Below are 12,556 nucleotides of genomic sequence, written 5' to 3'. Positions count from 1 at the left end.
AAAAAGTAAAGGAGGGAGATGATGGAGAAAAGCCCCAACACCCCCAACAGCCTCTGTGACCCAGCAAGAAGCCCTCAGTGTCCCTCTACCTACCTCACCTGCAGCAGACAGAGCCAAGGACATGCCTACAACACCAAGAACACCTGCTATGCAACGTTTCCACAACACCCTCTCTCTAGTTGAAGCAGAGGTCATAGAACTCAGAGAGAACAAGCTTTAAGAGGATGCTAAAAGAAGAGATGAAACAGTTCAGGGAGGAGAGCAGAGCATCTATTGCTAAATTAGAAAGCAGAATAACCAACATGGCCTCCACCACACAGCCTGATGACACTGCATCAGCCTCCCAGTCTGCTCCAGCCCAGGTCAACCTACCAGCCTCCCAGTCTGCTCCAGCCCAGGTCAACCTACCAGCCTCCCAGTCTGCTCTAGCCCAGGTCAACCTACCGGCCTCCCAGTCTGCTCCAGCCCAGGTCAACCTACCAGCCTCCCAGTCTGCTCCAGCCCAGGTCAACCTACCGGCCTCCCAGTCTGCTCCAGCCCAGGTCAGAATATCAGCCTCCCAGTCTGCTCCCGTCTCCCAGTCTGTTCCACCCAGACAATCACCGACAACTGCAATCCTTATCGATTAAAATGGGAAGTTCTTGGTCCAGGAAATATTATTCCCTAGACACCAGGTGTATACGTTCTGGTGTCCTACAACTGAGAGTGCAATGCAGCTACTCAGTCAGACCAGGATTATCACCCCTGACAACATCATCATCCACACTGGCAAAAACGACCTTCGTGCCAAAGGTGAAAATGTTTCTGGGGCAGTGAGAAGAGTGGCAGAACGGGCACAGGCTATGTTCCCAACAACCAATATACAGTAAGGGAAAAAGTATTTGATCCCCTGCTGATTTTGTACGTTTGCCCACTGACAAAGACATGATCAGTCTATAATTTTAATGGTAGGTTTATTTGAACAGTGAGAGACAGAATAACAACAAAAAAATCCAGAAAAATGCAAGTCAAAAATGTTATAAATTGATTTGCATTTTAATGAGGGAAATAAGTATTTGACCCCTCTGCAAAACATGACTTAGTACTTGGTGGCAAAACCCTTGTTGGCAATCACAGAGGTCAGACGTTTCTTGTAGTTGGCCACCAGGTTTGCACACATCTCAGGAGGGATTTTGTTCCACTCCTCTTTGCATATCTTCTCCAAGTCATTAAGGTTTTGAGGCTGACATTTGGCAACTCAAACCTTCAGCTCCCTCCACAGATTTTCTATGGGATTAAGGTCTGAGACTGGCTAGGCCACTCCAGGACCTTAATGTGCTTCTTCTTGAGCCACTCCTTTGTTGCCTTGGCTGTGTGTTTTGGGTCATTGTCATGCTGGAATACCCATCCACGACCCATTTTCAATGCCCTGGCTGAGGGAAGGAGGTTCTCACCCAAGATTTGACGGTACATGGCCCCGTCCATCATCCCTTTGATGCAGTGAAGTTTTCCTGTCCCCTTAGCAGAAAAACACCCCCAAAGCATAATGTTTCCACCTCCATGTTGTCACGCTCTGGCTCCAGGACTCTGTATGTTGAGCCAGGGTGTGTTCGTTTATGTGTTCTGTTTCTAGGTTGGGTGTTCTAGGTTGTCATTTTCTGTGTTTGCCTGAGTGACTCCCAATCAGAGGCAACGAGTGTCAGCTGTTCGCTGGTTGTCTCTGATTGGGAGCCATATTTAATCTGTATGTTTTCCTTTGGGTGTTGTGGGTTTTTGTTCCGTTTCGGTATGTTTAACCGTTGGACTTCACGAGTCGTGTTTTGTTTTGTTCGTTACTTTAATTAAAATAAAGTCATGTTTGTATCACACGCTGCGCCTTGGTCCGTTTCCTGTAACGACGATCGTGACAGAAAAACCCACCAAGACCAGACCAAGCAGCGTGGCCAGGAGTCATCACTAGCAGATCTCCGTGGCAGCCTCGACTGGGTCAAGCCGAGTGAGGAGCAGAAAGGATGGACTTGGGAACAGTTGAGGAAGAACTTCGACTGGGTCAAGCCCATTGAGGAGCTGAAAGGCGGAGAGTGGAAGCAGAGGAGCGAGAGTTGGGCGAGAATTATAGAGGCCTGGCCCACGGGGAGGAGAGACCCCCAGAAAATTTTTAGGGGGGGGCTCACGACGTCGGGGCAGCAGGAGGCCGCGATAGAGCGGCCCAGCGGGTTGCCAGAGGAGGCCGCCAGGTTACGGGGGCCACTGGTCGAAGAGGGGATGGAAGGTGGAGAGGCACGGCGAGAGGTACTGGGGTGTGTTACCAGTCCGGTCCGGCCCGTTCCAGATCCCGATGTAGGGCCAGTGGTGTGTGTCCCCAGTACGGTCCGGTCCATTCCTGCTCTCCGCACCAAGCCTACGGTGTGCGTCGCCAGCCCAGCCCGGCCGGTCCCTGTTCCACGCACCAAGCCCACGGTGTGCGTCGCCAGCCCAGCCCGGCCTGTCCCTGCTCCACGCACCAAGCCTACGGGGTGCGTCGCCAGCCCAGCCCGGCCGATCCCTGCTCCACGCACCAAGCCCACGGTGTGCGTCGCCAGCCCGGTCCGGCCTGTTCCTGCCACTCGCACCAAACCTACGGTGCGCGTCGCCAGCCCAGCCCGGCCTGTCCCTGCTCCACGCGCCAAGCCAGGGGTGCGCGTCGTCAGTCCGGTGCCTGATCAGGTACCGGTCAGCTGCTCCACAACGGAGCTTAAGCAATCCGCTCCGTCGATGTCCAGTCCAGATCCAGCCAGCGGGGTCAGACCGGACCAGGGGCGCTACGGGGGGATTATGGAAGGGTGGTGGTCAAGCCCGGAGCCGGAGCCGCCTCCGAGAAGGAATGCCCACCCAGCCCTCCCCCTGTTTGGGTTTTGTTGAGGCGCGGTCGCAGTCCGCGCCTTTAGGGGGGGGTACTGTCACGCTCTGGCTCCAGGACTCTGTATGTTGAGCCAGGGTGTGTTCGTTTATGTGTTCTGTTTCTAGGTTGGGTGTTCTAGGTTGTCATTTTCTGTGTTTGCCTGAGTGACTCCCAATCAGAGGCAACGAGTGTCAGCTGTTCGCTGGTTGTCTCTGATTGGGAGCCATATTTAATCTGTATGTTTTCCTTTGGGTGTTGTGGGTTTTTGTTCCGTTTCGGTATGTTTAACCGTTGGACTTCACAAGTCGTGTTTTGTTTTGTTCGTTACTTTAATTAAAATAAAGTCATGTTTGTATCACACGCTGCGCCTTGGTCCGTTTCCTGTAACGACGATCGTGACACATGTTTGACGGTGGGGATGGTGTTCTTGGGGTCATAGGCAGCATTCCTCCTCCTCCAAACACGGCAAGTTGAGTTGATGCCAAAGAGCTCGATTTTGGTCTCATCTGACCACAACACTTTCACCCAGTTCTCCCCTGAATCATTCAGATGTTCATTGGCAAACTTCAGACGGTACTGTATATGTGCTTTCTTGAGCAGGGGGAACTTGCGGGCGCTGCAGGATTTCAGTCCTTCACGGCGTAGTGTGTTACCAATTGTTTTCTTGGTGACTATGGTCCCAGCTGCCTTGAGATCATTGACAAGATCCTCCCGTGTAGTTCTGGGCTGATTCCTCACCGTTCTCATGATCATTGCAACTCCACGAGGTGAGATCTTGCATGGAGCCCCAGGCCGAGGGAGATTGACAGTTATTTTGTGTTTCTTCCATTTGCGAATAATCGCACCAACTGTTGTCACCTTCTCACCAAGCTGCTTGGCGATTGTCTTGTAGCCCATTCCAGCCTTGTGTAGGTCTACAATCTTGTCCCTGATATCCTTGGAGAGCTCTTTGGTCTTGGCCATGGTGGAGGGTTTGGAATCCGATTGATTGATTTCTTCAGTGGACAGGTGTCCTTTATACAGGTAACAAGCTGAGATTAGGAGCACTCCCTTTAAGAGTGTGCTCCTAATCTCAGCTCGTTACCTGTATAAAAGACACCTGGGAGCCAGAAATCGTTCTGATTGAGAGGGGGTCAAATACTTAGTTCCCTCATTAAAATGCAAATCAATTTATAACATTTTTGTCATGCGTTTTTCTGGATTTTCTTTTGGTTATTCTGTCTCTCACTGTTCAAATAAACCTACCATTAAAATTATAGACTGATCATTTCTTTGTCAGTGGGCAAACATACAAAATCAGCAAGGGATCAAATACTTTTCCCCCTCACTGTAGTTGTGTCCACCCTCCTACCAAGAAAGATTCCCTGGACAGTTGATCAACAAAATAAATCAACAGATCACTGTGGACTGTGCCAATGCTCAACGTCAGAATGGCTCACCATCCCACTCTGACGTGAACACTTATACGATAATGTACATCTTGATCAGGACATTGTCAGAACCTTTGCTAAGGACCTTAAGGATGCAACACTTGTCAGGGACCCACACACCCATCACCCCAGCAGCAGAGGCCCCCCACTCCACTTTCTGAAACAACAGTACCCCCACCATCCCCAGGAGAGAAGAGCCAGACACGGCTTATTACAGCACAGCTCTACAAGACCAGGCCCAACACAGCACAGATTTACCAGACCAGACCCGACTCAGGACAGCACGACCAGTCCCGGCCCATCACAACACAGCTCTACTAGACCCGGCCCATCACAACACAGCTCTACTAGACCCGGCCCATCACAACACAGCTCTTCTAGACCCGGCCCATCACAACACAGCTCTTCTAGACCCGGCCCATCACAACACAGCTCTTCTAGACCCGGCCCATCACAACACAGCACGACCATACCCGACCCATCACAACACAGCTCTACTAGACCCGGCCCATCAGAACACAGCTCTTCTAGACCCGGCCCATCACAACACAGCTCTTCTAGACCCGGCCCATCACAACACAGCTCTACTAGACCCAATCACAACACAGCTCTACAAGACCCGGCCCATCACAATACAGCTCTGCTAGACCCGGCCCATCACAACACAGCTCTACTAGACCCGGCCCATCACAACACAGCTCTACTAGACCCGGCCCATCACAACACAGCACCACTAGACCCAATCACAACACAGCTCTACTAGACCCGGCCCATCACAACACAGCACCACTAGACCCAATCACAACACAGCTCTACTAGACCCGGCCCATCACAACACAGCTCTACTAGACCCGGCCCATCACAACACAGCTCTACTAGACCCGGCCCATCACAACACAGCTCTACTAGACCCGGCCCATCACAACACAGCTCTACTAGACCCAGCCCATCACAACACAGCTCTACTAGACCCAGCCCATCACAACACAGCTCTGCTAGACCCGGCCCATCACAACACAGCTCTACTAGACCCGGCCCATCACAACACAGCTCTACTAGACCCAATCACAACACAGCTCTACAAGACCCGGCCCATCACAACACAGCTCTACTAGACCCGGCCCATCACAACACAGCTCTGCTAGACCCGGCCCATCACAACACAGCTCTTCTAGACCCGGCCCATCACAACACAGCTCTACTAGACCCGGCCCATCACAACACAGCACCACTAGACCCAATCACAACACAGCTCTACTAGACCCGGCCCATCACAACACAGCACTACTAGACCCAATTACAACACAGCTCTACTAGACCCGGCCCATCACAACACAGCTCTACTAGACCCGGCCCATCACAACACAGCTCTGCTAGACCCGGCCCATCACAACACAGCTCTACTAGACCCGGCCCATCACAACACAGCTCTACTAGACCCGGCTCATCACAACACAACACCACTAGACCCGGCCCATTACAACACAGCACTGACCACTACTCTAGGGTCGGGCAGAACACTGTCCTTCAGAGAAGTGCACCACATGATGCAGTCCACACCATGTATCCTTCAGATCATCAGCCTACATATGCTGAGGTAACCTCTGGCAAAACACACCTAGAACTATCAGAGATTGGAGAGGTGCTCCAACTACTGCATCTAATATACAGACTACTGGGATAGACAGACCTTTTAATTTACACACACACACACACACACACACACACACACACACACACACACACACACACACTCACACACACACAAGAAACACATACGTAGAAGGGGTTGCAGATTGTATTGCATTGTACTTATTTTTGGTGCAATCTTATTCCATTCTAATTGATTTGTTCAAGTATTGATCAGTACATATATAATTATTAGTATAATTCCAGTGCCAATTAAATAAAGAATAGTTGTAAACAAATCAACATATATACATACACATACATACACACACACATATATATATATATATACACACACATATATATATATATATATATATATGTGTGTATGTGTGTGTATATATATGTGTGTGTGTGTATGTGTGTGTATATATATGTGTATGTATATATAATATAATTTTTTTGTTCAATGTACTTCACTCAAACCAGTGAATATCACTTATTATAAATGAGATCATTAACTATCAGCTCTTGGAATATCCAGGGCCTGTACTCTTCACATTTTGATTCTAAAACAACAAATCAAGGGACAGGACATCATAATCCTACTGGAAACATGGTGTCGTGAAGACATTGATACTCAGTGTCCCTCCAGCTGTAGAAAAAGTTTACTACCATCAATCAAACATAAAAATGTTAAATGGGGCCGGGACTCAGGTGGAATCATAATTTGGCATAAGCAGGACTTAGCACTGAATGAAATGAGAAAAGGTACTAACCACATTTGGCTAAAACTTAACGCAGGTACAATCAATTGTGACAATTATGTATACATATGTGCAGCTTATGCTCCTCCTTCAGATTCATCATATTATATGATGATCAGTTTTTTGACAATTTCCATACAGAAATCATTCAATTTCAGGCAGAGGGTAAAGTGCTTCTTTGTGGAGATTTCAATGCGAGAACAGGTTCTGAGCCTGACTACACAGATGCGGGAGGTAACCACCACATATTGGGACACCCCTCCTTGTACAGTAGCCCAATTATAAATAATAGAAACAGCCCTGACCAAATACTGAACAAAAACGGGAAGGAGTTAGTGCATCTCTGTCGAGCCTTAGGCCTGTACATGCTTAATGGTAGAATCAGAGGGGACTCTTTAGGTCAGTTTACTTACTGCTCAGCTCTTGGGACAAGTGTAGTTGATTATGCCATCACTGACATTGACCCCTCCTCCATTAGTGCATTCACTGTCAGACCACAGACACAATTATCAGATCACAGTCATATCAACGTGTTTCTGAAGAAATTAACCAGCAATTCTCATTAAAAAAAACAGCCCAATAAACTCTGAAACATTGAACTTAAATGAAATGATTAACTCTATACAGGTCTTCAATAACTCACAATACCAAAACAATAAAGAAGGTGTCAATTTGGCTACACAAAACATCAATTGCATATTCCAAAAAGCAGCATCAAAAGCATATTTGAGAGACCAAAGAAATGCAACATCAGAAATAAAAAACAAAATGTTTCTGAAAAATTGTTTGATAACGAATGTAATACAATTAGAAAACACCTAAGACAAATGTCAAATGAAAAACATAAGCAGCAAAACAACCCAGAGCTACGCTATGAATACTTTGAAACTCTGAAACAGTATAAACATACACTGAAATGCAAGAAATTGAATTATACCAATAAGACACTTCATGAAATTTAAAACGCAATTGACCAAAATCAATTCTGGGACATGTGGAACAATTTAAGCACGACAAAGCCACAATAATTAGCCATACAAGATGAAGGAATTTGGAAAACTTGTTTTGATTATCTATACAAAAACATCCCACAAAAAGACTTTTTAGAAATTCAAGGAAAATGGAACATCCTTGAATTTGTCATTAAAAACAACCAAAATCCATTAGATTACCCAATAACCCAACAATAATTAAATGAAAAGCTAAAATCTATAAAACCAAAGAAGGCTTGTGGTCTAGAGAACATCAGAAATGAAATGCTGAAAAACAGCACACCTGAGTTGCAAAATGCTGTGGTTAAATTGTTCAACATGGTACTAACTTCTGGCTGCTTTCCTGATGTGTGGAACCAGGGGCTCATCTCCCCTATCCACAACAGTGGAGACAAATCAGACCCCAATAATTATAGGGGAATATGCGTAAACAGCAACTTGGGAAAGGTTTTCTGTAGCATTTTGAATTCAAGAATTCAAACCTTTCTTCAAGAAATAAATGTAATAAGTAAATGTCAAATTGGCTTTCTCCCCAACCATCGCACTACTGACCATATATACCCCTTACACACACTAATTAATAAACACGTCCACCAAAAAAAAGAGGGCAAAATCTTTGCTTGCTTTATTGACTTTAAAAAACCATTAGATTCTATTTGGCACAAAGGGCTATTCTTCAAAATTCTCCAAAGTGGGCTTGGTGGTAAGGTGTATGACTTCATAAAATGTATGTACACAGAAAACAAGTGTGCAATAAAAATAAAAAACCAAAGAACATTTATATAAATGAATTAGCAGACATGTTGGACCATTCTGCATCCCCAGGACTCACACTATTTGACACAGAGGTAAAATACCTGCTATATGCTGATGACTTGGTACTTCTATCACCAACCAAAGAAGGTCTTCAATAGAACCTTAACATTCTAGAGCAATATTGCCATAATTGGGCCCTGGCAGTAAATAAAAATTAAAAAACGAAAATCATGATTTTCCAGAAAACCCCAGATGTCAGGAACACAAATATAAATTCACCCTTAACAACACCATAGTTGAACACGCTAAAAATTACTCATACCTTGGTCTGACCATATCTGCATCGGGAAACTTTAATATGGCAGTGAATGCACTCAAAGAAAAATCCGGTAGAGCATTGTATTCAATAAAAATTAAATTATTCAAAATCAACATCCCAATTAGAATTTGGACCAAAATATTTCACAGCGTAATCCTACCAATAGCTCTTTACGGAAGTGAGGTTTGGGGGCAACTCAATAAACTGGACTCTAAAATGTGGGACAAACAACCAACTGAAGCCCTACATGCAGAATTCTGTCGGAAAATTCTACAAGTCCAAAGAAATACACCAACTAATGCATGTAGGGCAGAATTGGGCTGCTTTCCAGTGGTAATGAAAATACAAAAAATATCATTAAAATTTTGGCTACACCTAAATTCAAGTCCAAATTCAAGTCTCCAATTTAAAGCACTTCAAACCCAAGAGCTGAGCCCAGAAACGAGCCCTCTCAGTCAGCTGGTGTTGGACCTAACCAACCAAGCTGACACCAGCACTGCTTCAAAAGAAAGAATTCAAATAAACAAAATCATGAACCAATCAAAGGACTCATATTTACAACATTGGAAAAACTACACAAAATCCCAAAGCCGACTAAATTGCTATCTGGCCCTAAACAGAGTATATGAATTGGAGAGACAGATCCTTACCAAGTACAGGCTGAGTGACCACCTATTGGCAATAGAAACCGGCAGACATAAAAAGACATGGCTACCCAAAGAGGAGCGTGTATGTGGTCACTGCACGACAGGGGAGGTAGAAACAGAAATGCACTTTGTCCTTTACTGTGATAAATATTCCTCACAAAGAGATTCATTATTCACAGAAATGACTACATTTATTCCACATTTTTACTTATTAAACCCAGAGGAAAAACTAAAAATAGTGATGGGCGAAGGAGCAACGGCTCCTCTTGCAGCTAAATATGTATTTGCCTGCCATAGCCTGAGGGACACTGAATAATAACATCTGCATAGTAAACAGTAACTTACTTACTTATTTTATTATTATTATTATTATTATTATTATTATTATTATTATTATTATTATTATTGTGATTATTATTCTAAATACTAGCTGTACGGGTAGTAGGGGTGATGGTAATGATAACAGTTTAATGATGGTAGTGGTAGTAGTAATGATGATGGTAGTTGTAGTACTGATGTAATGGTGAGGATGACAGTTAGTTAGTTATAAGTTAGTTATAGTTAGTTTAGCCTTTTCTATTTATTATATTTCTACTATTGACTGTTACCATTTTATTGTTGTTATTATTTATTATTTATTATTATTATTTACTACCATTTTATGTTATTATTTGTTATTCTTTATTATTTTATTACAATGTATATTGTATACATTGTTGCTTTGGCAATATTGATGCAATGTTTTTCATGCCAATAAAGCAGCTTGAATTTGAGAGAGAGAGAGAGAGAGAGAGAGAGAGAGAGAGAGAGAGAGAGAGAGAGAGAGAGAGACTTTGATTTTTCTGTCTTTCTTTAATGGTACATTCTCTTTTCATTAAAACCTCACCCCCCTCCTAAAATAAAAAATTAAATAAAAAACGATATCCCCTGTACTGCATACTCACCTTGCCCTCTACCCCACGATACAAAAACAACACCACACATCACAATAACCCAAACCTCACCACTTCTACAACCGAATATCCAGACCATCTTCCCCAGCTATACAGACAGCCCCCCCAAACACACCATATCGCTTGAAACATCTCCACACTTTTTATCATTTTATAGAACTCAAATTCCACCCTAAGGCGCGCAGAGACAATCCCATTAGATAATAGTAAAGGGTCTGTTATCCCCCCCACCTTTGACCCTGTTCCTCCTTGTTATCCAAATAGCCAACTTTGCCTGAGCAAAACAGAAAATTCAACAACACACATTTGGCCTTTTCCTTATTTGAATACCTGTACTCCATTATAAACATCCAGAGACTTTATAAACAACAGAGATATTAAAGGCATTAACCTGTCGCACACAGAAAACACATTAATCACAGTTTCACTCATGACAAAGAAAGGACACCCTTGTCCGACTCCCGGGTCGACCTGTGCCAACCAGCTGTTAGTGGCCAGGGCTCCATGTAGAACCCTCCACTGGAGGTCCCCTGACCTCTTTGGTACTGGGAGTTTGTAGAGCCCCCTCCATCTAAAACCCACCATACTCTCCGTCCCACATACCCCCTGCCACTGATGTGCCTTCACTCGTGTTAGGCTCCTAATGTTCCTCACCTTAATGCAGAGGTTGTAGAGGGCTTTACCTCCAACCACCTCAAACTCCCCCAGGCTCAGAGTGTTAAAATCTAACAAGTCCTCCAGACCCCCTTGCCAGTCCCCAGTCTCTGCCGTCACGTGCAGTGGCGGAAACATTGGTGGCCCCTCCCCCTTTGGCCGCTCAAACACCCCCTTTACCGGCTCAGACAGTGCCTCCTGGACCTCCCCCAGGAATCTCTCCAGCAGCCTAAGAGATGTTAGTCCTGTTTGTTGTGCTAGGACTTCTGGGGTTTTCCACCCCTCCTCTCCCAGCAGTCGCAGGTCACCCAGCCTTAGTAAACACGCTGCAATCAGTCGCCTCTTCAGGGTGGCCGACTGAACCGATCTCAAAAGGATGGCTGGGTTGTGGAAGATAGGCTCCTCCCACACCCACAGCCCAGTTTCCACACCCCCTTCTCGTTTGGTCCTTAGTAGCTGCCAGGCCCTCAGCACCGAGAGACCAGCTGTACTCAGCCTCTCCAGCCTCATGAGGAACAGCTGCCGGTTCAACCCTAATCCGCAAGCTCTTCCCAGTAAGCCGCATGCTGGTTCCCTCCATCCGACATCAGTATGGTACAGCAGTCTCTGTGCTGCCTTTAGTCGGAATGCAGCCACCCTGCTCTCCAGTTCCACCAGGCCCTGTCCTCCTTCATTTACAGACATATACAACACTGCCGCCCTCAGCCAGTGATGGCCATCAAAAACCAGAAAAAAACCACTAGCTTGCGTTGCAGGTCTGTGAGCAGACCGGCGGGGGGGTTGAGGACAGCCAGTTTATGCCACAGGGACGATGCCGCCCGGTTTTTGATTATCAGCACCCTCCCTCTATATGACACTTGGGAGAGGAGCCACCTCCACCTGGCCAGTTGTGACACCCCTGCCTGTGACAGCCTCACCCAGTTCTTCCTGACCCACTTCTCCGAGCCTAGGTACACCCCCAAAATGCTAAGCCTTTCACAACCCCACTGCAAACCAACCATACCTGTCCACCACACTCCCTGCAGTTTCCTGAGTAGCAGGCCCAAAAAAGGATAAATGGCTAGTGTATAAAACTGCCCCGATAGAGGGCATCTTTGTCTAATGCCCCACCTCTCCCAGACTGGCCTACTGAGCCCCCCTCCCACCTTGACCATACATGATGCCCCAGCATACAACATCTTCACATAGGCCAAAAACCTTTCCCCAAACCCAAACACAGACATCACATTAAACAGATACTCATGGGTCACTCTATCAAAAGCCTTCTCTTGATCTAAAGAGACCAGTCCAAAGTTCACATTAGAACCTCTCGACAAGTCCAACATGTCCCTGATTAACATTTTAGCAGACGCTCTTATCCAGAGCGACTTACAGTTAGTGAGTGCATACATATATATTTTTTTCATACTGGTCCCCCGTGGGAATCGAACCCACAACCCTGGCGTTGCAAGCGCCATGCTCTACCAACTGAGCTACACGGGACTAAGAACAAGTTGTCCGTGATTGAGCGTCCTGGTACGCAATATGTCTGGTCCTTGTGTACTATAGA

General features: G+C 45.8%; 1 protein-coding gene across 1 annotated transcript in view; it reads left to right on the top strand.

Annotated features, from left to right (window-relative positions):
• Window positions 1-12,556, top strand: part of LOC121559239 (fibronectin type III domain-containing protein 5-like) — a 60,614-nt gene that overhangs the window by 21,452 nt on the left and 26,606 nt on the right. Inside the window, exon 2 of the mRNA XM_041872528.2 lies at window positions 11,461-11,525. Coding sequence (XP_041728462.2) covers window positions 11,461-11,525 — 65 coding nt within the window. The remainder of the gene's footprint in view (window positions 1-11,460; window positions 11,526-12,556) is intronic.

The sequence above is a fragment of the Coregonus clupeaformis genome, chromosome 8 (genome assembly GCF_020615455.1).
Source record: "Coregonus clupeaformis isolate EN_2021a chromosome 8, ASM2061545v1, whole genome shotgun sequence".
Classification (NCBI taxonomy): domain Eukaryota; kingdom Metazoa; phylum Chordata; class Actinopteri; order Salmoniformes; family Salmonidae; genus Coregonus; species Coregonus clupeaformis.
This window is presented reverse-complemented; position numbering and strand designations above follow the sequence as displayed.